Source organism: Anas platyrhynchos, chromosome 23 (genome assembly GCF_047663525.1).
Source record: "Anas platyrhynchos isolate ZD024472 breed Pekin duck chromosome 23, IASCAAS_PekinDuck_T2T, whole genome shotgun sequence".
Taxonomy (NCBI): Eukaryota; Metazoa; Chordata; class Aves; order Anseriformes; family Anatidae; genus Anas; species Anas platyrhynchos.
In genome coordinates, this window is record NC_092609.1 from 5,503,397 (window position 1) to 5,526,710 (window position 23,314).

The following is a 23,314-nucleotide window of genomic DNA, read 5'->3' on the forward strand; positions in this document are numbered from 1 at the left end:
ATCCCTTTCTGGAGGTGTTGCTGAAAACATCTCTTCCCCAACCTGGGATATCACTGTCATGACATGGGGAGTCCTTGCGGGAAGAGCTCAGTCCAAATGAGCATCTGGGGAAAATGGGGGGCTGAGGCACATGGCTGCTGGGGTGGTCGGGGTCCAGATGTGTGTTGATGGGGTGCAGGGATGAACATGGGATAAGATAATGCTCAGAGGGGATGGAATTTGGGGTGAAGTGGGGCTTCCTGAAATTTCAGGGATTGTGTTTCCTCCCCATCCCTGACTTGTGTTCGGATGCAGCATGCAAACTCCTCTCTACCCACAGCCCACTCGTGTGGACCGAGGGTGGTTCGTGTTTCCCTTTGGGAAGAACCCGTGGTGGGTATACCTTGCAAGTGCGCTGCCTGCCCTCCTCGTTACCATCCTCATCTTCATGGACCAGCAGATCACAGCTGTCATCGTCAACAGGAAGGAGCATAAGTTACGGGTGAGCCAGGACTCACCCCACACTCAGATTTACAGCATCATTTCAGGCAGCAGGTGCATCTTTGCAAGCACCTGCTTTTGGGGTGCAGATCTGGTGCTGCAGAGGCTATTCCTTTTCTTTTCAGGCTGCATTTTTGGGGTGAGAAAGCCTCCAGGGCGTTAAACTCACTGAATGTTGTAGGTACTGGGCTGCACTAGAGTGATGCAGGATGTACTGCAGGATATGCAGGATTCACCAGGGCAACATGAGGTGCACCAGAGCAATATAGGGGGATGCAGGCTGCACTATGGGGCATGTGGGGTGCACGATGGCAATATAGGGTGTACCAGGGTGATGTGGGGTGCACTGCAGCAATGCAGGACAATGCCGGCTGCATCACGACTATGCAGGATGCACCAGCACAGGGTGCACAAGGATGATGCAGTATGCATGAGAGTAATGTAGGTGCAATGTGGGTGCACTGTGATGATGCAGGGTGCCACAGGGTGATGTAGATTACAGAATCACAGAATTTCTAGGTTGGAAGAGACCTCAAGATCATCGGGTCCAACCTCTGACCTAACACTAACAAGTCCTCCACTAAACCATATCCCTAAGTTCTACATCTAAACGTCTTTTAAAGACTTCCAGGGATGGTGACTCCACCACTTCCCTGGGCAGCCTGTTCCAGTGTCTAACAACCCTTTTGGTAAAGAAGTTCTTCCTAACATCCAACCTAAAACTCCCCTGGCGCAACTTAAGCCCATTCCCCCTCGTCCTGTCACCAGGCACGTGGGAGAACAGACCTACCCCCACCTCACTACAGCCTCCTTTGAGGTATCTGTAGAGAGAGATAAGGTCGCCCCTGGATTATATCAGGGCAGAATGGGGTGTATCTGCATTCTGCTCTGCAGAAACACAGTTTGCTTCAGGGTGATGCAGGGTGCATGAGAACAATGCAGGGTGTACCATGGCAATGTGGGGTGCTCTGCAGCAATGCTGGGTGTACCAGGGTGGGGTGGGGGACACTGCAGCAATGTAGGTTGTTTCAAGGTGATGCAGTGAGTGCTGTGGTAATGTAGGGTGCTGAGGATAATTCATGAGAGCAGTGTGTAATACACAGTGGTGATGCTGGGCTCTTCAGGGAGAGTACTGAAGGTTGAAGGGTGCTGTAGAGGGAAATCTCTGCCTTGCTGGGCTCCATGGTGAATAGATGAAGTTCTTTGTGTTCCCCCCATCTCCCCTCCTGACCCTTTTGGGCACTACATTGCAGAAAGCAGCAGGCTACCACCTGGACCTGTTCTGGGTTGGCATCCTCATGGCTGTGTGCTCCTTCATGGGGCTGCCCTGGTACGTGGCAGCCACTGTCATCTCCATCGCCCACATCGACAGCTTGAAGATGGAGACAGAGACCAGTGCCCCAGGGGAGCAGCCCCAGTTCCTGGGTGTCAGGTGAGGAAGGCTTGGCTGCACTCTTCCTTGGGGTGTGGTGGGGGATCCAGATGCAGCAGTGGGTATACCCAGCATGGCTTCATCCTGCCTCTCTCGCCACTCCAGGGAGCAGAGAGTGACAGGCATCATCGTATTTGTGCTGACAGGGATTTCCGTCTTCCTGGCCCCGATTCTGAAGGTAAAACATCCCCATTGCTCTGCAGATGTTTGGGGCAATTTTCTTTCCGTTGTATGGCCCCCAGCATTTGTCCCTATCCCCAACAGTAAGCTGCTACCTTTTCTGTTGTAAGTGTCATGTTTTTTCCATGTCCCTAGTACATCCCCATGCCAGTGCTGTATGGCGTCTTTCTGTACATGGGCGTTGCATCACTGAATGGCATCCAGGTAAGCACTTCTTCTCCTCTCTGGGCATGAAGGGGTTTCACATCTGGGCAGAAATGGGGATTTTTGACCTCAGAAGTTGCATGCGTCCAAATCCCTCCATAAACTACCAAAAAGCCTCAAACTCCCACTAAAAGAGGGCACTAAAAGAGGGTTTATCTGGGTGACGAGGAGCCTGCACTGGGGGGAATGCAGCTGATAGCTAACAGCAGGCTTTATCCTGCCGCAGTTTTGGGACCGCTGCAAGCTCTTCCTCATGCCAGCCAAGCACCAGCCCGATTATGTCTTCCTTCGGCATGTGCCACTACGCCGCATCCACCTCTTCACTCTGGTGCAGATTGTCTGCCTGGCTGTGCTCTGGATCCTCAAATCCACCGTGGCTGCAATCATCTTCCCTGTCATGGTAAGGCTCTGCACAAAGCATCCTCCAGGCTGCTTTCACTTATGTTTTATTGACCAAAGAAACACACAACTTTCTGGATTTCCACATGCAGTCCCATTATTGCAACCCCATCAACAAGATTTTGAGATTTAAGCAAATTTTGGTGAGTGTGGCTGGTCCCATGATGATGTTCCACAGGTCCTAACTCATGTATCTCTCCCCTCCTAGATTTTAGCCTTGATCCTGGTGAGGCGACTGCTAGATTTTGTCTTCTCCCAACATGACCTGGCCTGGATTGACAACATCATCCCTGAGAAGGAAAAGAAGAAAGAGGATGACAAGAAGAAGAAGAAGAAAGGCAACAAAGGAGACAGCAGCAGTGACGAGGAGGTGTGTGTGGAATGGGTGGGGGACTGAATAGCACAGACACCCTGGGGTGCTGGACCCACGTAGGAGGGGAGTGGTGCCACTGGAACAAACCTCCAGGTTCGGGAAGAATGTCTTTGACTTCTGGGGATATTTCTCTGTGCATATAGGACTGGCTGATTTAGGGGCTTTAAGTGATGCTATGGGGTAGACCAGCAGCTCTAGGAGATGCTCAAAGCACCTTGAAAGCTGAAAAATCATGGCAAAAATAAAAATTAATGAAAAGGCCACAGCTCCCATAGAAGAGGCACCCATTATATGGTTACAAAGTCTCATTAGCCTGTGCAACCTCCTGCTGCAGGCTCTTTCCCTGGCAGAAGTGCTGTGGGTTGATTTGGGAAGAGGAAAGCAAAGCCTCCTCATCCTTATGCACTTCCTCAATCTTACACAGAGACTGGACACCTTTAGGTGCTCTGGGCAGACTTGGAGCCTGCCCAGGCTCCTCGGTGAGGAGCCCAAGCCCGTCTCTACCTTCACTGCTTCTACCCACTTTCTTCCCCAGTTCCCAGTTCCCTCAGTCATAAAGATCCCCATGGAGCCCCTTCCACCAGCACCCCGAAATGGGGGTCCCCATTGCCTCAGTCGTAAGTAAAGATCTCAGGGATCCTCTCTCGTCCTAACTGTTGCTTCCTAACTCTCAGCAATGGGGCCTGCGCAGCTGCCAATTGCACTAATCTGATAAACAAAACAGACACAGCCTGGATTCATCCTGCTGAAACTAGGGGGAGGGCTGGCTATAAGCTGTATTTAAAGCAGGGTTTATAGGATTCAGCACACTTGGTGATAATAAAATCTGTGTGGCTGAAAAGCCAGGACTCCTGCATCTCATCCCTGAGCTGAACCTAAGGGAGATATAAAAATAAAATAAATAAATAAAAAGATGTAGAAGGTTTTTGAGCCCCTAAAAGCAAGAGGCAAAGAGCTTGTGGCAGCGTTATTCAGGTTGCAAAAGGGCAGATACATGCAATTTGACCCAACCTCGTTCCAAAAGCGTCATAAGTGACCTGGCACAAAGCTGGCCAGCCATGGAAAATTAAAATAAAATAAAATAAAATAAAATAAAATAAAATAAAATAAAATAAAATAAAATAAAATAAAATAAAATAAAATAAAATAAAATAAAATAGTAAATCTGGGTGAGTTTATTCCAGCTTGGCACCAGATTGCATCATGATGTCAGCAATTTTTAACGTGCTAATTAATTTACTGTCCCCAAGCTGCTGCTTGCAGAATCTGGTGGTTGCTCTCTTTCTCTGATCACTCCCAAAATCAGCATTTCACAGGAGCTTTCTTTCCCTCCTACCACCTGAGGTCCACCAGACCTGGTAGCAAGGTGGGGTGGGGGAGTGGCTTTCTGTGGGGTTCCTTCCTCATCTGGGAAGTGTTTCACCTCCATGTCCCCCCAGGAAAGAGGTCCTCCACCTGGAGCTTTGCGTTCTGATTCTTCCCCAAATGGTTCAGATCTGGATCGCAGGTAAGCACCAAATGGACTCCACCATTCACTCCCTTGCATGACCCCATCCCTACAGATCCCATACCCTTGGTGTGAAACATTTCTAGGTTTAGCAGTCAATGGTCCCAACTGGAAATCATTTTTGCCACTACCTTGAGCTAGTTGCCATTTTCTTTGTGCAACTTTGTTTTTTTTTTTGAAATAGCTGAATATATTTTCACAGCATCCCATGGTATTTTGGCTGCCTTCATTTGCAGGCAATGGCTATCATGTTTTTCAAAGCAGGTTGGGTGGGAGGGGAACCGGATAACATGTTCCAAACCTAGTGTGAGAGGGCGCATGACAATAAGATGCTACTGGGTAAAGCTGCAGAGATTTTTAGAATGAGCTGTACAGATGAGTTCTGAAAGATTTGTGTAATTTTCCACCTACAGATTATACATACTAATTGCAAAAGATCAGTAACTGGTGATAGGAACCGAGGGAACAGGATGGAGCTGCAGTGGGGAGGTTCAGGCTGGGTGTTAGGTGAAAGTTCTTCACTGAGAGGGTGGTCAGGCACTGAAACTGGCTCCGCAGGGAAGTGGTCACTCCTGCCAGAGTTCAGGAAGTGTTTGGACAACTGTCTCAGAAATGTGGTTGGATTTTGTGTTCCTCTGTGGAACCAGAAGTTGGACTTGATGGTCCTTGTGGGTCCCTTCCAACTCGAGATATTCTATGACTCTATAATTTTTTAATGATTTTTTTTTCATGGCAGTAGCAGCATCTGGAGCCCTTTGCTGGGTTTTCTGGGGCATTAATCAGGTACCCATGCGAAATGCTTACCTCCCTATGTCTCCCTCTTCCTGGGCAGTATTACGCTTCACCTGAAGATTTCGTGTCCATCGTCTCCTGCATTTAACTACTCACGAAACCCGATTTGCGCTGTGCCCCAGGTGAAGATAGAGATGGAATCAGACTACGAGGACACCGACACTGAAAAGCCACCTCGGGACATGGGCAGTGAGACCACACTATAGTTCCGTGCAGTGCTTCTTCTAATTTATATATATATATATATATATATAAAGCTAATTGGACATATTTTTCTATGTGACACTGAGGACGTGGTGGCCCCAGAGGCCCATTGCTCCAGTAGCGTTTAGTGTAATGCTCTTGAATTTCCTCCCTTTCTGCTGGGTGAATGCATCACTGCTGGTAGCAGAATGTGCTGGTGGCAGAATAACCCCCACTGCTGGGGCTAGAAATGTGGAGTTGGCATATTTGGCCTCCACTTGCCCTAGAACTGCTACTGGAATGGAGAAGTCAAAGGCAGTCAGGGCCATGGATGTCAGGGAACAGTTGGCTGCATGCATGGCCTATGGAGCAGGGGACTGTGCTGGGGTAAACCTTTCAAGGGGGATTTTGGGGTGGGGAGGAGGTTTGCCTGCCTGAGAAGTGGGAGTATGCATCCCAGCTGCCCCTGCCCTGAAATCACAGGTGACTCCTGCAGAATCTGGCTTGGCAAAGGGAGCAGTGCATTTCCCGTGAGCAGCCTCAGGCTTTGAGTTTGCAGGATGCAAACAAAAGCAGTCTGACCCCTTGCAGTAGGAGTCCCCTCTTGCAGCCCAGCCATGCTGCAGCTTCCCAGCAACCCAATCAGGGTCTCTCTGCTTCAGCAGGTGGGATTCTCCTGCCCCAGGGGGACTCAGCTGTGCTTGCCCCAGCATAGACATGTAAGTAGGTTAGGAGGATGCATTGCAGGCTAGCAAGGGTTGCAAAGTGGCAGTGCCCCAGGCACTGGCAGGAGGAGCAAAGGCTCTGGAGCAGGAGATCTTGAGGCCAAAGGCCATTGCTTCTTGCAGGTAACAACAGGCAGGCTGCGAGTGCCTGAGAGCAGCAGCAGAGCAGGGAACAGGGCATGATTTCTGCTGGCTGTCAGGCACTGCTGCTGCAGGCAGCGGGTCATGGTTTCTGCAGAGAACTGGAAATGGTTTCCGCAGGGAATCGAGCGGTTTCTGCAGCAGAGCCGTTCGGCAAGCATTGCCTTACCCACCCACACACCAACAGCCCTAGCAAAGCACAGTTTTCACAGAACCAATCTAGGATCCCCAGTGCTGTCTGGAAACCTAGGCTGATAACAGGGCTGGAGTAATAGCTGCATCCACGCAGAAGCCTGATGAGCTGGAGTATTATTTCTGCCCTTGCTTTTGCCACGGGCACACTGAAGGAGCCCATCCAGCCCCTGCACAAGGGACTTTGCACCTCCTTGAGCTCCTCAATTGTAATTATACCCAGGTGTTTTAACAGCTTGAAGCAGTGATGGGAGAGCAAGTACGTCCCTCACCCCATATCCCCACACACTTTGCACTTGCTTCCCCACCAGAGAGCAGGTCAGGAGCCACCTCTGGCACCAGGCAGTTCAGCTTGCCCAGCTCTCACTTTCTTCCAGCAGTGCTGGGGCATCAATGAGGCTTTCAAATGGCTTTCCTTCCCAGCATGCCTGCAGCCTATGGTTTAGAAAAACTAGTCTTGTTTGTCAACTTTCTCTCTGCTAGATGGATGTTTCTTGTGGTTTTAAGGTAGTACAAAGCTCCCCCTCATCTCCCAAGCAGGAACAGCCTACCAACTATTTATATGAATTCTGTGCTAAGGCCAGCCACAGAGGGGCTTCTGGGGCACTGGTTCAATATTGCAACTGATCTGAACCTTTGCATGGGACAGAGCCCAGTTCTTTGTAAATAGTCACTTCAAACAAAGACATAAATGCAGTTTTCTGTTTATAGTATTTTTCTGGTTCAAGTATATCTTATGAGGAACCATGATGAGGTTAATAAAACAGTATTACTCCAGTGACCACTTAAGCAAGTGCCACTTAGCTTGATGATAACACTAAGAACTATTTCAGCTTGGATGCATTGTGTGTACTTTTTAGTGTTTTATACCAGTCTCCCATGTGGTAGCTAAAGCATGGTAGAGATAGGCCTTTGACTGCAATCACTCCACAGATAGTAAGTTTGCTTTAATCAGTATATCAGCACCTACTACACAGCACCGCTACCAGAGTCCACAAAGCCTTCATAGGCTTTTGTTTCATAGAGCACAGCTGAAGCCTAAGCACAGGTCCCTCTACAACACTTCTTGTTCCAACTAAATTTGTCCTTCTCGTAGGTCTTACAAATGGTTTATATTTTTTTGTTTTGCATATGGAAATACTGGATTGTCACAGATTTGCCATCCCCATTACAGCACTACTTTAGCCATTTTGTATTTATCAGTGATACAATCCAATAAATCTCATTTAAATTAGTCTCTGCTCTTAGTGTGTTCCTCATGCAATCTCAGTCATTGAACCTTCCCTCTCCAGGTGTTCCTTGTTTAGCATTGTTATAAACAGTCACTGCTCTTCCCTGGAGGGGAACGGGGAAAATGCATGGCTTGCAGTGACTCAACATGTGGCTCTAGCATGGCAACAGACCTTCAGCTTCAGAAAAAAAGTTTCCCAGCACCCAGAAAGATAGAATCAGTCTTACCAAGGGTATGTGGCCAGATGCTGAAGAGGAAGAAGTCTAGACCCACCTCACCACCCCAGAACAATACTACACTCAAGTTTTTCCAAAGGTTAGATCATCAGAGCTTGCAAGCAAAAAGCAGAGGACTGTATGTTTACACTGTTACAATAAACATCAGCAACAGCTGATGGATTTGTTCACAACTAGAATCTAAAAGCTGAACAGGTTTTGTTCAGGCACGAACAAAATTAATTATGGATGTAGCACTTATGCCTTGGTCAAACACAGAGAAAACGCCAGACCCAGCCCTGCTCTGAAGGAACAAGAGAAGCTCACTGTACAAGTGTTTTAATTTGTCAGAGAAGTACAAAACTTGCTTAGAAGTAATTCTAGGAAACAAGTGGGGTTCCCTCCTTCTGTACTTTATTCAGAGTTATCCTGGATTATTCACCAAGCACTGGAATCCTTTCACACTATAGTCCAGGAAGTTTACTGTGGGCCCAGTACAGTCACCAAAAGCACTCCACCCCAACCCCCTACATCCCACTGTTTTTCTTTGGTTAGAGAAAAAGGGTTTTTAAAAGTCACCATCCAAATAGAAAAAAAAAAAAAAGCTTAGCTGCACACTAAGAACATTACAACAGATCTACCACTGTCTATGGCCCCAGCCAAGCTGAGAACAGATGTGGCTTTTTCAAGTAGACGGTTCTACAGAAGAGCTCAACTCAAACTAAGCATCTAGCATTGAGTAAAATACTTCAAAGCAGGTCAAAGGCAAGCAGTCTGGGCATTTGTAGTAACACACAAGTCATTACTTCTGCACTGTGAAGCCGCACACTCCACTTCCTCCAGGATTGCGCCAAGCTCCCTGGAGAACTGCACACCCAGCAACCCAACTGCTGCTCTGTCCCTGCAAGAACAGTGTAAGCTGCAGGGCTGACTTCTAAGAAGAGTGTTAGCTTAAAAAGCAGCTCTGCTAGAAGTTATATGCTGAATGAATAGGGCAGGAGTGTAGATGCTTGTGCCTTAGTATAACTAATGCACATATGCTTCAGCTTCAAATAAATATCTATGACCTCAAAATAGGAAATACCACTTCTGTACAATAAATAAAAATATTGCATTTTCTATCGGCCTGTCTGGGAGTCATTTTGGAATGTTGTTTTCAGTGCTAAAAACAGTCTTATGTTAAACAGTTAAGGCTTCCAGTGCTTTGGGTTTCAACAGCTTCTTGGCAGCAATGATGGTGTTCTTCATCAGCATGGCAACTGTCATGGGCCCAACTCCTCCAGGGACTGGAGTGATGTAACTAGCTTTCTTCTTCACCCCTGCAGAATGGGGAGGAGTTATAGTTTAGCATAAAAGTCAAGAGCAGTAAGACTTACCAAGCTGGCTGACTAGTATGAAGCTGTAATCAATCTAATATTGTTGAAGTTCCTCCAAGACTGCCAGCTAAGAACTATTAGTCTCAAGTTAATTATCCCATCCCTCCCCTCTCCTCCTCATTACCCAAGGCAACACAGAGCATACCATAGCCTGACCATCTCCACTATTAAGCAAGCTTACCTTCATAGCCCAGGCTGGGTAAAAAAAGAAAGATCTAATAGCTAGGTTTATGCAGCAAATCAAATCTGAAACCAGATACGGATGGGCCTGACGCATGCTCTTGCAAAGCTCTCCTATAAAGTAATAGTCTGAGTATTTGCCCTCTCTTCCAAAAGGACTTTCAAGTGCCTTTTGCAAGGTATATGGAGATGTGGAGCTCATCAGAACAGCCTGCCCGGGCACTGTTGCAACTAAGTGGTGAGCAAGGCCAGTAAATAGCAAGCCAAAAGTTAAGTTCCATGTGTTTTCATAAGGTAAAATTTAAAAGCAGGAACATGGGCTATAAATTTCAGTAGAGACAAAGGAGACCAACTGTCCAGGATGAATCTCTTCTGCATTGCAATATACAGTGTTTCCATACCATATTACAGGAAAGTTCGTCCCTTGTACACTGAATGCACAAGCAAGAGAGCTTTAGGATGGGTCAGCATTTGCCCCACTACATGAACCAGGACTTCCTCACCCCTTCTCAGCATGCTAAGAAGTTTAATGATGAGTTTAAGCATGAGTTTAATGCTCAAAGTATGAGATGCCATAGTCTTTTATACCTTCAAAATCCACATCCCCAACCAGCCTTGGTTTGGCAGTGATGGGGTCCTGCACTCTAGTTATCCCCACATCAATAACTGCAGCTCCTTCTTTGATCATATCAGCTGTGATCAGGTTGGGAATGCCTGTAAGAGAACAGAACCACATGCTTATAGTGGTGCTAAACAGTCCCATTCCTCCTCAACCCCACCTTCACACCGCCCAGCCCTGTAGATTTTGACCCACCCAGGCCTTCTTGCCTCACAAATACAAATCTAGCCACAGTTGCAAAATCCAGTGCCACTCCTTGAGAGGTTCATCTCACCCAGAAATCAAGGATTTGTTCACTTATAGTCTCAGTATAAAGGACTAGAATCCATCCCCAAGAAAGAAGTCTGGCAAAGAATTTGGAACACCCCTTTCAATGTGGGGTGTTTGTCTGGTTCTACCACATACTGCATCAGCTGAGGAACTCATCCTACCTTCCACTTAAAACTTAACTGTTTCATGTGATCTTTTCTCTGGTTTACTGACCACCTTTGACTATGAACATGCCTTCTTTTCTGCCAGCAGCATTTCTGCTTTTATGCAACACTACCTTCAAACATCAGTTCAAATCCTTCCAGTACTTCATCTCTCTTCCTACCCAATTTCTAACTCACATTTCTCTCCTTTCCCACAAGCTTACAGCAAGCTTCAGCTGCCAAGCATCAACACCCAAGTCAACTTTTCTGTTGATGAGCTACCCCCCATGCCAAGGGGATAGCTCAAGACCCCACTTCCAACCTGGAGTACATCTACTTGTAGCTGTTCTTTAGGTCTGATCAAGTGCTTGCTGGCACACAAAGCCCTCCTGACAGATGTCATTTTGCATTTCAAAGGGCCACAAACAGCTCTGCTAGACCCTCCTAGGCTTAATCACAGGATACACTGGCTGGCTCAAACAGCCAGCCCTTGCCTACAGCAGCTGCCAGCAGCCATAAGAATACCAAATTATCCTTGTGCTGCCAGAGATGCCTCAGATAGGGAGGCCCTGGAACATATACCAACAGAACTGTCTCCAGCAAGAAAAGATTCCCATCAGAAACATCACACAAGCTGCAGTGCAGCATCTTCTGTGCATCTCACCTGTACTGAGAGTTCAGTCTTACCTGCTGCTGCTACCACAATGTCAGCACGGATCGTGTGTTGCTTCAGCTGCTCCTTTGGAGTGTAGCGGTGTGATATTGTTACTGTGGCATCACCTGCAAAAGGGGTTACGTAAAGCCTTTTACCCATAAGTGTACCTAAACCTGTCAAACTTCTAACTCTTCACCTTTGAGGACACCTGTGAAGGTAGCAAGAATACAGAAGCCTGAGGACAAACCACTGGGAGTAGCCTACAAAGGCAGAGGGAGAGGTCTTGTATGGAAAAAGACAAGGACTAACTGAAGAAGGCTCTGAAGCATTACAAGACTGCCTATGTGCAGTTAACTCTCCAGCCTCAACCACAGCCCACATGATGTCATAGTCCCTGAGACAGGCCTAGGACCTGTTTAAAAGCCTAACAAAGACTGTGGCATAGGCAAAGGGCTTCTTCCCACAACTGCCTGGTGCACAGGCTCCAAGACCAGCAAGCTCCTACCTCCTGGGCGCTCATGCCTGCCATCTGTATGCAGCAACATGGCTATGGGCATTCCCACATTCTTTGACCGGCCAGCTACCACCACATTCTTCCCCAGTGTCGGAATGCCTGCAGTAGACATGAGAGTCTTAAGACAAATACAAGCTGGAGTTGTGCCATACAGCAGCCAAATACTGCAACAGCTTACCAGTTCTCTTAATGATCTCCCACACACCCCATGGGGTAGCTGGCAGCATGGAATACTGGTCAAGGCACATGCGCCCCACATTTATTACATGAAAGCCATCAACATCTTTGTCTGGAGTCACAGCATTGCAAATCTTTCGCTCATCAATGTGTTCTGGAAAAGATAAAAGCTTTAGCACTAGGGAACAGACAAAAAAATAATTCATTTTGCAGTCAACCAGAAGCCAGGCTCACTGCACTAGCCCCTCAACCCCTTCAAAGTTTGTAAGCTTGAATTTATTCAAAGCCTCCAGTGAGCTCAAGGCTAAGAACTCCCAGCAGAAGGGGACTGGAACCACTTGGGAACTACAGTGTCGCTAATGCAGAGTGTATTTTTAGACTGCCTCAGTATCACAACCAAATTTAAGCTCCCGGCTTAGAAAGCTGATACTCCTCACACAAGAATAGATTTCCATGACCCCCATCAACTCAACTCATATAGGCAGCAGTATGATGAAGTAGTAAGATCAATTTCTTTAAGTTACATCAGCGTGCCACATTTCATGTGGCAAAAGAACTCCTGAGCTATACCTCCTTATGGCACATAAACTCTTAGAAATCTTTATATAAAAATGAAACAGATTGATATCCAGCTACTCACCAGGTAAAGGAAGCTGCACTAACAGGCCATCCACATTGGCATCATTATTTAGTTTACCAATCAAATCCAGTAGTTCTTCCTCAGTAATTGAGGCTGGCTTGAGAATCGTCTCACTGCTGATTCCTGTGCAGTCATTGAGAGTGCCGCATTAGACAGCAGCATATATACAAGTGTGAAGCAATTTTCCTAACCCATGCTGATTTAAACTGTCTAGTTTCATTTCTGCACAAAACCCAATATGGATACACCAAGGATTTCATGCTTCATACAACAATGAACACCTTCCAGGTTGTAGATCTACACAAGTCTTGCAAGTTATGATTAAGGACCATTAGTCTGTGTAGTCATTCCTGGGAAAGCCTGCTGAAACCAGAGGCCTTCCAAAAGTGCATGGAGGGCTTGGAGAAACTAAATGCGAATGTGTTATGGTGTCATGCAACTGCACCTCCTGTAGACCCTCTTCACCACAGTAAGAAGGGGATGTTGGCCTAAAATGTCAGTTCCAAATAAGGCTTCAGCAGCACAGAACTCAGTAAGAAATTACACCACTGTGTGCCCTGGACCCCCTTCAGCACACTTCTCCAGAAGTACACTCAGGAAATCTTTGGCTGAACACTAAATTGGACCTTGGCTTGCAAGACTCTGCTCAATGTGATTGCAGCTTGGATAGGTAATTTAAAAAGGCAAATCAAAGCCTTGCCAGTGTTTTACACAGGCCTGCAAAGATTGCAAATCCAAACTGTATAGCTTGATGTTGACCTAGAGGATTCAAGTGGCATAATACATTCAAACTATGCCTATTAACTACATCTCAGCACTACTATGAATGCAGCCAAAGTTTTGCCATAAGCCTAGACAGCGATGCAGCTGAGGTGAAAAGCAGCCACGTGGATGCATCCTAAGAGCTTCCACAGTTTCCAGCATAGAGGACTCCCCTCAACCAATGAAACAGGAAGCAGTTACTTTGCTCCAGTTTCAGAGCAGAGCACAAGACTTACCAACATCAGCAGCTGCTTTGGTTTTGTTCAATACATAGGAGTGACTTGCAGGATTTTCACCAACTAGAACAACACTGAGGTGAGGTCTCTTGTTTCCAGCTGCTACCCACTGTTCAACCTCATGACGGGCTTCCTGTCTGATCTGTCGGGCCAGCTTCCTTCCAGAAATCACAACTGCATCATCTCTGCAGTGGAAAAAGTGTTACCAAAGCAGTCAGCATTGTTAGGAACATCAAATCCAACCTTTGTGCAACACTAGCACAAGAAACAGGTGCTAACCACAAAGCAGGACAGAACTGTCTCTCATCTGAGCCAAGTACAAGCCTTTATTACAAACCTTTTTTTTTTTTTTCTGCAAGTTGTGTTACGCAGCATATTTCAGTCTTAATGCTTTGGGCAGTAGAGCTGGAAACTTAAAAAGCAAAACTACTGGAGGGACAGAGTTGTTTTTTTTTTTGTGAAGCCTAAGAAACTATACACTCTGCTTCTCTGCAAGACTGGGGGTACACATGTATCATTCATATTTTAGCTTGAAGCATGGGCTATATGATTAGCCTCCACTTTTCAAAAGTCAGTCGCCCTTCCCTTTCAAAGGCATGAGTTTCACTACAAATGACTTACATGAGGAGGCAGAACTCATTCCACTTAAGTGGAATTTCCACTACAGAAGTTACCAAGCAATTCTGGCATGTCTGACACAAGCAAAGAAGGGTGTCATACTGCTGCATCAAGTGCAGTTCTTAGAGAGCCCGGTCACCCATAGATTTCTCAGGAATACCACCATTCCACCTCGCATACACCTGGCACATGCCCTAACCTGCTCAACTAATTGCTGCCACCACTCCAGTCAACTCTTTAGATTGTGAGAACTGGGTTGGGTACTCAATTCCAGTCCCTTCAAAAGACTACAGTGCTTATCTGGAGTTGAGGGGATAGCTGTCTACTTGAACCATGTCAGAACAGGTCCTCACATACTTCTCTGGTCTAAATTTGTAGGAAGAATATAGAGTCTCTGTCAAATGCATTCCAGGCAACTGGATACCCTGCAGCATATAGAAAGGCTGGCACAGATTACAACTAATGAGGCCACAGCTGCCAGCCCCAATCAGCACAGCCTGTGCACACTGCTCACATTTGTTTTTTACTTCAGGTTATGGCTATCACTCACATTAGAATGCAACTCTCACTCACTAGTCCCTCTGTGAGGCATTGACCCACCCAAGATTCACTTTTAGACTTCACTGCAGTGCCTTCCTGCAAGGCCTCACGACGAGTTCTTCACTCGCTTACCCAAGTATTTACCCAAGCACTCTGCTCCTCTGTCAGGCCCCTCACACAGAGCAGGGGGAGCTGCTCCCCAGCATCACTACGCAGGCATCGCCCACAGCCAGGACCTGCCCATTTCTGAGGCAATCAGCAAGCAAGATGCACCACCACCAACTTGCCAAGGAAACCCAGGAGACAACCGTCCCTCAGAAGGCAGCCTGAGAGCTTTCCCCTCCCACAGCCCCACAGGCACAGGGCGTGCTGCTGCACTCCTCCTCCCCAGAACTGAGCAGCCCCCGCTACCTGACGCACAGACCTCCTCCTCCTCCTCCTCCTCCTCCCCGAGTCCCACGAGCCCAGCACTGCTTCGTGAGGGGTCTCCGTGCTCCAGACACGGTTGCAGCAAAGGGGAGCCCCCACCGGAGCTGCTCCAGGCCCAGAGCAACGCAGAGCAGGGGCACGGGAAAGCCTCACACCCCAGCGCCAAGCTGGGGCGGCGTGCGGCGCTCCCTCCTTTCCTAGGCTCCGACCCGTTCAAGCACGGGGCTCCCTCGGCACGCTGACCGCTCCGCACCTCACCCTAACAGCGGGCACCCCCAGCCGAGCCCCCCCGGGGCACACCCGCTGCCGCAGCCCCGCCACGCAAGGCGGCAGCGGGATTTCATCAGCCTGCAGCGCCCGGCGCGGCCGCTGGGGACCCGCCTCACGCCTCCCTCGTCGCCGGCAGCGCCGACCCCGCGGCCGGGCCCTACCTGTGCGCGCTGAGGTGCAGACGGCGGCCGCAGGGGGACCGCAGCGCGACCCGGCCGAGGGCGCGGAGCGGGCACAGCGCGGGGGCCATGGCGGCACCTGAGGAGAGGCGCCCCCGCCCGCCCCGCCCGCCCCCTTATAGCGCGCCGAGGGCCCGCCCCCGCTCGGGGCTGGGTCTCGCGAGAGCTGCGGGGCAGGGCTGCGGCGGGAGCGGCGCCGCTTCGCCTCGGGCCGCTCGCCATGAGCTTCCTCTTGTGAGGGCCGGGCCGCGGGGGGCTGCGGGGAGGGGGCGCGGGGCGGGCGGGGAGGGGAGGCGGGGAGCTGGCGGCGGGGGCCTGGTGAGGGGCTGGGGGAGCGCGGCGGCGGGCGGGGGAAGCCTCGGGGCAGGCGGCGGGCGGACTCGCGGCTCTGTTCGGTGCGGGGAGGTGTCGGTTACCGGCTGCAGGGCTGTGGTGTGAGTGCTCCCAAAGGGTTTCAGCTTTGGAAGCTCGGTGGGCGTGACGGAGGGATCGGGGTCGTTTTGTGGCGTGGGGAGGGGCCGGGCGCCTTCTTTCTGGGGTCGGCAGTGTGCTGGGTCTGTGTTTCGGGGCTGTGCCTGTGGTCAGCAAGGTGCTGGGGCTGTGTTGTCTGCCTGTGGTGTGACAGGAGGCGGTGGCTCGGCTGAAGAATGAGCTGGGTTGAAGGGGCTTTTATTTCCGCCCAGAACGCTGCATGTAAGCAGTGTGCAAAGCCATCAGGCCGTGCAGTAATGCTGAACCAGGAAGCTGGGGTGAAGGGGGTGCGAGCCAAGCACGGCTGGTTGTGTACAACGAGGGGAGGCAGCAGCCCGGCGATGAAGCGTATGGGCCCTCCTTGAGGCTTCGGCTTGCACCACCCTAAGTCAGAAGCAGAGTTGGCAAAGGCTGAGAACAGGACACTGTGGGCTCTGCTCGGTCTGAAAGTTAACATTTTGTGGTTTGGAGGCATAGAAATTCCTTCCGCTCTTGGCAGTATCAGCTTTTGAGCATGGGTCTAAAGCCAGTACTCAGTTCAATGACCTGTGTCCCTCTGAGCACCCTGCAGAGAGCAGCTTTGGCACTGTTGTAGGGGCATGGAGTTGTGCAGTGGCACAGGTGTTGCAGAACACAAGAGACAATTGCAACTGCTACGGTAATTTGTGTTTTAGGGCTGGAGTCTGTTAAATTGGTATTTTGAGCAGATTGTTTCTACAGTGTGTCTGAGTGTCTTGTCTTTGCCCTGTCAAACTTGACCCAGCCACCTGGTGGTTTTGTTTCCTGGTTCCTGGGTCACTCTGAATGCAACTGTTGCTGATCAGTTTTTAGGCCTTTGCACCAAATGTTTATTACATGTAAAAAGGGAAGTGTGCACAGGGCTGTTGGAAACACTTTGGCCTGAGCATATGATATGTTCACCCTGGTAGGGGGATGGGAGGGGTAAACAGTTGGTGTTACCACAGCTAAAAGTGCCAAATGGCAAGGAGTAAGTCAGCTGTATCAGGAGGGAAATATTTCTTAGGAGGGATTGCAGCTGACAGATTAACTAGAAATGTTTCTCTTTTGTCAGTGGGAGTCGATCTTCGAAAACATTCAAACCCAAGAAGAATATTCCTGAAGGCTCCCATCAGTATGAACTCTTGAAACATGCAGAAGCCACCCTGGGGAGTGGTAACCTTAGGCAAGCAGTTATGCTGCCAGAGGGAGAGGACCTTAATGAGTGGATCGCAGTTAACAGTAAGTCCTATGAAACAGCAATCCATCCATGTGTGGAGGTGAAGTGGGAGGAATACAAATGTCTGGGTTTCATCCTTAAGAGAAAACAAACAAACAAACAAAATTATTATTAATAATAATAAACAACACAGATGAAGTTCACATCCTGGCTAGATTCTGTTTAACTAGGTAGGGATAAAAGGAAAGTAAGTTGAGTGTCAAAGGGGTTTTGTGCTCTGGAAGCAAGCAAAAATCAAGAAACAAATACATACTATTGTGTTTTTGGGGTGCATTTTCTTCAAGTTACAACTTGTAAAGATGATTAGGTTTGTGAAAGGTTATTTTTAGAATTAGGAGTAAGCCTTGATTTTGGAATTATAAAACCAGTAGTTAGTGCTGTTAGCTGCAAAAACTGACAGTAAACAGCTTGGGTGAAAAATGGAACTGTGTTCTTCGACCATATTCTCCAGGTTTGTGTTGGTAACTTAGGAGTTGTATTTTCTTTCTTAAAAAGGTGGCTGGGAACTAAAGCAGTTATTTCAAAGTTACAGGAAGTTAGGAGGTTATGTACAGCTTAATGCCATACAAATAAGTTAGGGGCAGTAGCCAGAAATTAAAAAAAAAAAAAAAGATTAAAAAAAAAAAAAAAGATCAAAGCTGACTGGGAGATTCATGTTCCTAGATGGTCAGAGGGTCTTGAAGTCAGCCACATAATGGTGTGTTTGCTTTTGTGGAGAGCTTTGCAGTATGTTCACCCCCTGTGATGGTGATCCTCAGAGGCAATGTCAGCTGAATGGAAGCAAATTGGTGCTGCAGTCTGCTTTGTTTGCATTTTGGGTAAAATTGATACTTTTTCATTTACAGCGGTGGATTTCTTCAACCAAATCAATATGCTCTATGGGACCATCACAGAGTTTTGCACAGAGGCCAGCTGTCCGGTCATGTCTGCTGGACCAAGGTAAGAAGTTTATGGCAGTCTACAGCTGCAATTTATGTGTTGGGGAAGTGGATGGATGTTCAGGTCACTTAAGTGTGTCGAGAAAAACTAAAAAAGGGAATCAGATGTGTCTGGATGGTGTTGGGGCACAGCATCATGCTCCTGTAGAGTCACTCACCTGCATGCGAAGCAATGTGGTCCATTAGGGAAGCCACATGGTATCAGTAGCAGATTTATTTTAAGGAAAATAAGAGATGTAACTTCGAAGTGGCAGATCTTTCTGTTCAAGTCATCTCTCAATCTGTTGTCTCAGAGCAAGTGCTCCAAGAGGTCATTGCTTGTTTTTTTCTGAGTGAAAGTGATTGAAGAAGATTGAAAGGTTGAAGAAGAGTATATATGATGGTTCTGAACTTAAGTACTTTGAGTTGATGCAACAACAGCGTATCATGTTGGTAAGGTTGGTTGAGGCTTGTTATTTGGGACAGCAGCATGGAGTCTGGCTGTTGAGCAGTATTTGTAGGGTGCTGTGTAAAGTCCTGCCCTGCTTTTCTAACCAGAATTATCTAGATCATAAGTTCCTGTTTCTATATTTGGGGATATTTCCTGTAACGACTTCCTGTTTAAAGTGCCGTGTTCATTTTCACTTGTTGGTGGTTGAGACATGACAATTGAAACATGTTTTTTTTTCCCTACTGTACAATTTTGCAGAAGATCTCTGAGAAGGGAGAGTTCCGTGCTACATAGTGTTCTGATAGAAATGTGCCCCTGTTCTGAGGAGCTGTGGATTTATAAGCATGTGTCACTTTGAGATGGTGGCTTTTAAAAGCTTTTGGCTGACATATGGCCTCAGGATGGGGTCTTGGCTGTCTCATGTGTTGGTGTGCATCTCCCCGAGGGAGTGCTGAATTCTCCGTTGATGTCTGAAAACTATATGATTCTATATGTAGTAACTTGAGCACTGGGGTTTGGCCCCATCACATGCCCCATTTAAAGGAATGCTGATGTTGAAAGAGGTTGATACACAGTTGAACATCACTTGTGAGGGTTGCTGCAGAGTGCTTCTTTTGCAGAGCACACCTTACCAAGAGAAGGAGGAAGCTGCAGTGCCTTGTTGCCAGAGTAGCCACAACGCAATGAAAATGTATTTCTTTTACTCATATAGCAAAGATTATTTTTTTTTCGGTCTCCCAACAGATATGAGTACCATTGGGCAGACGGCACCAACATAAAGAAGCCAATTAAGTGCTCAGCTCCAAAGTACATTGATTACTTGATGACATGGGTTCAGGACCAGCTGGATGACGAAACCCTCTTCCCTTCAAAGATTGGTAATTGCAACTGTTGCATGATGCAACGTGCCTTGTATATAGGACTGAACCACAGTGCCACCGGAAGATCTCTTTTTTACTTCTTAACAAACTGAAACTTATCCCCGCATATTGGTGGTTTTCAGGCGTCCCTTTTCCCAAGAACTTCATGTCAGTGGCCAAGACCATCCTGAAACGGCTATTCCGCGTGTACGCCCACATTTACCACCAGCACTTTGATTCTGTCATGCGGCTGCAGGAGGAGGCCCACCTCAACACCTCTTTCAAGCACTTTATCTTCTTTGTGCAGGTAAGTTGCAGAACAATTGGTCACGTGCCTCCACCAGGGTTTCTTGTTTCCTGATTTGCTTTTAAAGGGAGTTGGATTTTAAGACCCTACTTGCTCTTTGAAGGTCTACAACAGCATTGTGATGGAACACAGCTCAGCTCTCACCCTCTTTACCATGTGAACCATACAGCAGTGTCATCTGGGGCTTGTTTTGATTTTTGTGCAAGATGGCTATAAAGGCTTCGATTTCCCTCTCTAATTTTAAGCTCACAAAGGGTCCGGACTTCAAAGAGAACTTGGGGTTTTGTAGCTCAGGAACCGACTCTGAGGTAGCAGCAGTACCTTTTTCACGTTGCCCATTATTTAACAGCCTGTAACTGTGGGTGACTCATTGTGCTGAGCAGCCTCAACAGTGCAACATGGTTTGCCCAAAACACTTGAATCTCTGCAGAGAAATGGGAGAGATGGCTGCAGTAACGTCTGCATGGGAATTTATGCCAGCACGCATTTATGCAGCTGGTTCCCAGTGCATGTGTGCTGGCTGCACCTGGAGCCTTGTGTTTTCTAGTGGCTCTTTCAGCAGTGTGTTTAGTTCTTGTGATGCTTTTTCTTGCCAGGAATTTAACTTGATCGACAGGCGGGAGTTGGCTCCACTGCAGGAACTGATTGAGAAGCTAGGCTCCAAAGACAGATAAACTTTCCCCAGGAGGACCCCATTCAGTTTCTGGTTGTGGCTGTTCCTTTCTGCTTTGTACACCAGCCGTTCTCCCTTTCCCCTTCACCAGTGCAAGCCTCAAGAAGCTGGATGATGTGCTGGCTGGCATCGCCTCACCTCAGTCTTGCAGGCCTTTGGCAAAACAGTGCTTGTACTGCACAGTGGCAGCCTGCATTGCTTTATAACTGGTGGCTGAGCTGTGGTGACTAGTGCTGCTTCGTATGTTTTTTTCTAAGCTATGTACTCAAGTCTGGCAAGAATTGCAGTCTGGGGCTGACACAGAGCTTGTAGCAGGTTGCTTTGTTTCCCACAGGCATGGGTGAAGTTCCAAAGTGCCACACTGCTGTTTTCAGTGCTGGAGCAATTTCACTCTGGATCCCATGGATACAGAACCTGGCCTACAAGCAGCCAGCCTGGGCGCTATAACCAGCACATGCTTCCCTTGGGAAAGAGCAGCAGTGGCACACCTTATTTTTGGAAGTGCTTTTTTTGGATTTAGATGCACTTTGGCCAAGAGCCTTAAGCTCCGCCCATGGCAGCATTGGGGGGAGGAGGAAAAAAGTGCCTGTCAAGGGGAGCCTCTCCCCTTGGTGTGCAGAGCAGCTTTTTTGTCCCCAGCTGGGGGGGGGGGGGAGGGGGGAGAGGGGAGGGAACACAACACAGAGGGAATGGCAGGGACCATGTGTGGCAAGGCAATAAAGTTTCTTCTTCCTGCTCTCTTTTTTAATGGATGTCTTGTCCTTGTTCCATGCACTGGTGCCCTCACAGCCCCCACGTGTTCCAGTTGAAAACAAACAACCCTAAGAACATTTTCCCTTGAAGGGAGTCCCCCTGGCTGGTGGCTGCAGCAGCATCCTGCTTCTGCCCCCCAGTTCTGGCTGGTCCAGAGCCTCTTCACACACACAGTCTCCAGCATCTTTATTGACCGGGCCATTCCCGGCAGCTGCACAAGTCCCCTCACATTCCCCCCCCTTCCCATCACAGAGCTCAGCCCAGTATCAGGGCTTGGGGGTGGAGGTGAAGATGCGCAGTCCATGCATGTTCTTGATCTCTTCACGCAGTGCCTGCAAGAGACGAACACAAATACTAAGTCCCACTTCAAGGTAAAAGTGGGTGGCTTTAAAGCACCGAGTGCTGAAGTGGAGCTCTTAATTAAGTGCTGTATGCATGTAGTGCTCAAGTGCAAATGCAGCGTGTGCTGTGTCAACTGCAAGTGCTGTGTGTGCAAGCAGACTGCATGCAGTGCTGCAACATACACACACAAGCAGGATGCAAAACTAAGCAGAGACAAATGCTGCATGCCCAGGCCATGCAGACGTGGTGCCGCAGGAGCGTGCACGTGCCAACCACTGCTGTGTGCGTGCCGCTGCTCGGCTGCGCGTGGGTCTGCAGCTCGGGCGCCGTGCACCGGCTGCTGCAGCCCGCAGCCCTCACCTGGTTAACCATCTGGTGCTGCTGCACCATCCGCTTCTCCCTGAACTCCTCCGACTCGACGTGGACCTCGTACATAGCGCCGCATCCTCCTGCAAGGAAGCGCAGCCCCGCGGTGCGGCCCCCGGCAGAGCGCTGCCGCCGCCCCCCCCCCCCGGCCAAGAGGCCCCCGGCAACCGCCGCGGCCGGGCCGGGCTCAGCCCCGCGGCGGCGGAGCGCACAGCACGGCGCGGGGGGGTTGAAGGGGAGCGGGTGGGTTACCGGAGATGTCCACCACCCTGATGGCGGAGGCGCGGGGGAACTTCTCCCGCAGGACGCGGGTCACTCGGGCCTCCCCGTCCGTCCGGGAGGTGAAGCTTCGCCAAGGGCCGCACCGCAGAACGAGCTGGGGCGGGGAGAGGAGAGGAGAGGGGGGGGCGCAAAACAAACCGAGCTGTGACACCGCTCCGCGGGGCCGCTCCCCGCAGCACGGCCCGGGGCGGCCGCGCCACTCACCGGCCCGCGGAGCCGCAGCCCCGCCGCGGCGGCCATCTCGGGCCCGTGGCGGCCTCGGGGACGGGCGGGGAAGGGCTCGGCGCAAGGCCGCGGCCGCCTCGCTTCGCCCCCTGGCGGCCCGGAGGACCCCGGCGGCAGCCTCGGGATCTCGGCCCGGCCCCCTTGCCGTGCCCTGCCGGGCCAGCCGCTCACCCCCCCGCAGCCCCAGCCCCGAGCTCCCCACCCACACCCCAGAGCGCGTCAAACCCGCACCGAGGCCCAGCCTCCCCCGCTCCCCGCAGCCGCGACTCCATCTTGTCCCCCGCAAGCGCCACACGCAACCCCCTCCCCCCTCCCCAGGGTCCCCTCCTCACCCCCACCTCACCGCCAGGCAGAGACAAACAGAACGGCCAAGTTTGAGTGCAAAAAATAAATATAAAATTTATTAAAACACCCACAATATTTTAAAGATATCAGGAATAATACATCTCGCAGCCTGGTCGGCTGCGTGTAACTTAGAATAAAATACAAATTAAAAAAAAAAAAAAAAAAAAAGAAAGGGAAAGGGAAAGGAGGGGAAGGATCCATACATGGAATTCTTAGGCATCCTAAAAATAAATTTACCAAAACACTGGAGGTGAGGGTTAAAAATAGGGCATTAAGAAAAAAAACAAACAAAAACCACACACAAAAAAAAAGGGAAAGAGGGAAAATTATACAAAATAAAATTATCAGCATAAATTTACTGTCCTAGAAGTATCTACAGTTTAATACACATTAATCCTATTGCCTTGAGACATGGGAAAATCT

At 49.1% G+C, this 23,314-nt stretch overlaps 4 protein-coding genes across 7 annotated transcripts in view; 2 read left to right on the forward strand and 2 right to left on the reverse strand.

Annotated features, from left to right (window-relative positions):
• SLC4A5 (solute carrier family 4 member 5) overlaps positions 1-5,922 on the forward strand; it is a 28,295-nt gene extending 22,373 nt beyond the window's left edge. For all 3 annotated transcript variants that reach the window (XM_038167145.2, XM_038167146.2, XM_072027203.1), the window contains 8 exons: positions 320-481; positions 1,734-1,912; positions 2,018-2,090; positions 2,228-2,296; positions 2,523-2,696; positions 2,904-3,065; positions 4,508-4,575; positions 5,408-5,922. In XM_038167145.2, coding sequence (XP_038023073.1) covers positions 320-481; positions 1,734-1,912; positions 2,018-2,090; positions 2,228-2,296; positions 2,523-2,696; positions 2,904-3,065; positions 4,508-4,575; positions 5,408-5,573 — 1,053 coding nt within the window. In that variant the 3' untranslated portion in view covers positions 5,574-5,922. The remainder of the gene's footprint in view (positions 1-319; positions 482-1,733; positions 1,913-2,017; positions 2,091-2,227; positions 2,297-2,522; positions 2,697-2,903; positions 3,066-4,507; positions 4,576-5,407) is intronic.
• A 1,612-nt stretch (positions 5,923-7,534) lies between these two features.
• MTHFD2 (methylenetetrahydrofolate dehydrogenase (NADP+ dependent) 2, methenyltetrahydrofolate cyclohydrolase) lies at positions 7,535-15,804 on the reverse strand. Its single transcript, XM_038167148.2, has 8 exons — positions 15,645-15,804; positions 13,627-13,811; positions 12,629-12,751; positions 11,990-12,142; positions 11,803-11,910; positions 11,330-11,422; positions 10,199-10,324; positions 7,535-9,373 (listed from the first exon to the last, which is right to left on the reverse strand). Exons 1-8 carry the CDS (start codon positions 15,731-15,733, stop codon positions 9,234-9,236), a joined length of 1,017 nt encoding a protein of 338 aa, XP_038023076.2. The 5' UTR covers positions 15,734-15,804; the 3' UTR covers positions 7,535-9,233.
• MOB1A (MOB kinase activator 1A) lies at positions 15,749-20,876 on the forward strand. 2 transcript variants are annotated; one of them, XM_038167151.2, is made up of 6 exons: positions 15,749-15,896; positions 17,206-17,372; positions 18,216-18,309; positions 19,483-19,616; positions 19,742-19,905; positions 20,502-20,876. In XM_038167151.2, exons 1-6 carry the CDS (start codon positions 15,883-15,885, stop codon positions 20,577-20,579), a joined length of 651 nt encoding a protein of 216 aa, XP_038023079.1. In that variant the 5' UTR covers positions 15,749-15,882; the 3' UTR covers positions 20,580-20,876. The 2 variants fall into 2 exon arrangements, with proteins under 2 accessions (XP_038023079.1, XP_038023078.1); XM_038167150.2 differs by lacking the exon at positions 15,749-15,896 and adding an exon at positions 16,178-16,791.
• Positions 20,877-21,500: 624 nt separating this feature from the next.
• BOLA3 (bolA family member 3) lies at positions 21,501-22,684 on the reverse strand. Its single transcript, XM_038167152.2, has 4 exons — positions 22,526-22,684; positions 22,292-22,415; positions 22,034-22,122; positions 21,501-21,663 (listed from the first exon to the last, which is right to left on the reverse strand). The coding sequence occupies exons 1-4, from the start codon at positions 22,559-22,561 to the stop codon at positions 21,598-21,600; spliced, it is 315 nt and encodes a 104-aa protein (XP_038023080.1). The 5' UTR covers positions 22,562-22,684; the 3' UTR covers positions 21,501-21,597.
• Between the last annotated feature and the right edge of the window lie 630 nt (positions 22,685-23,314).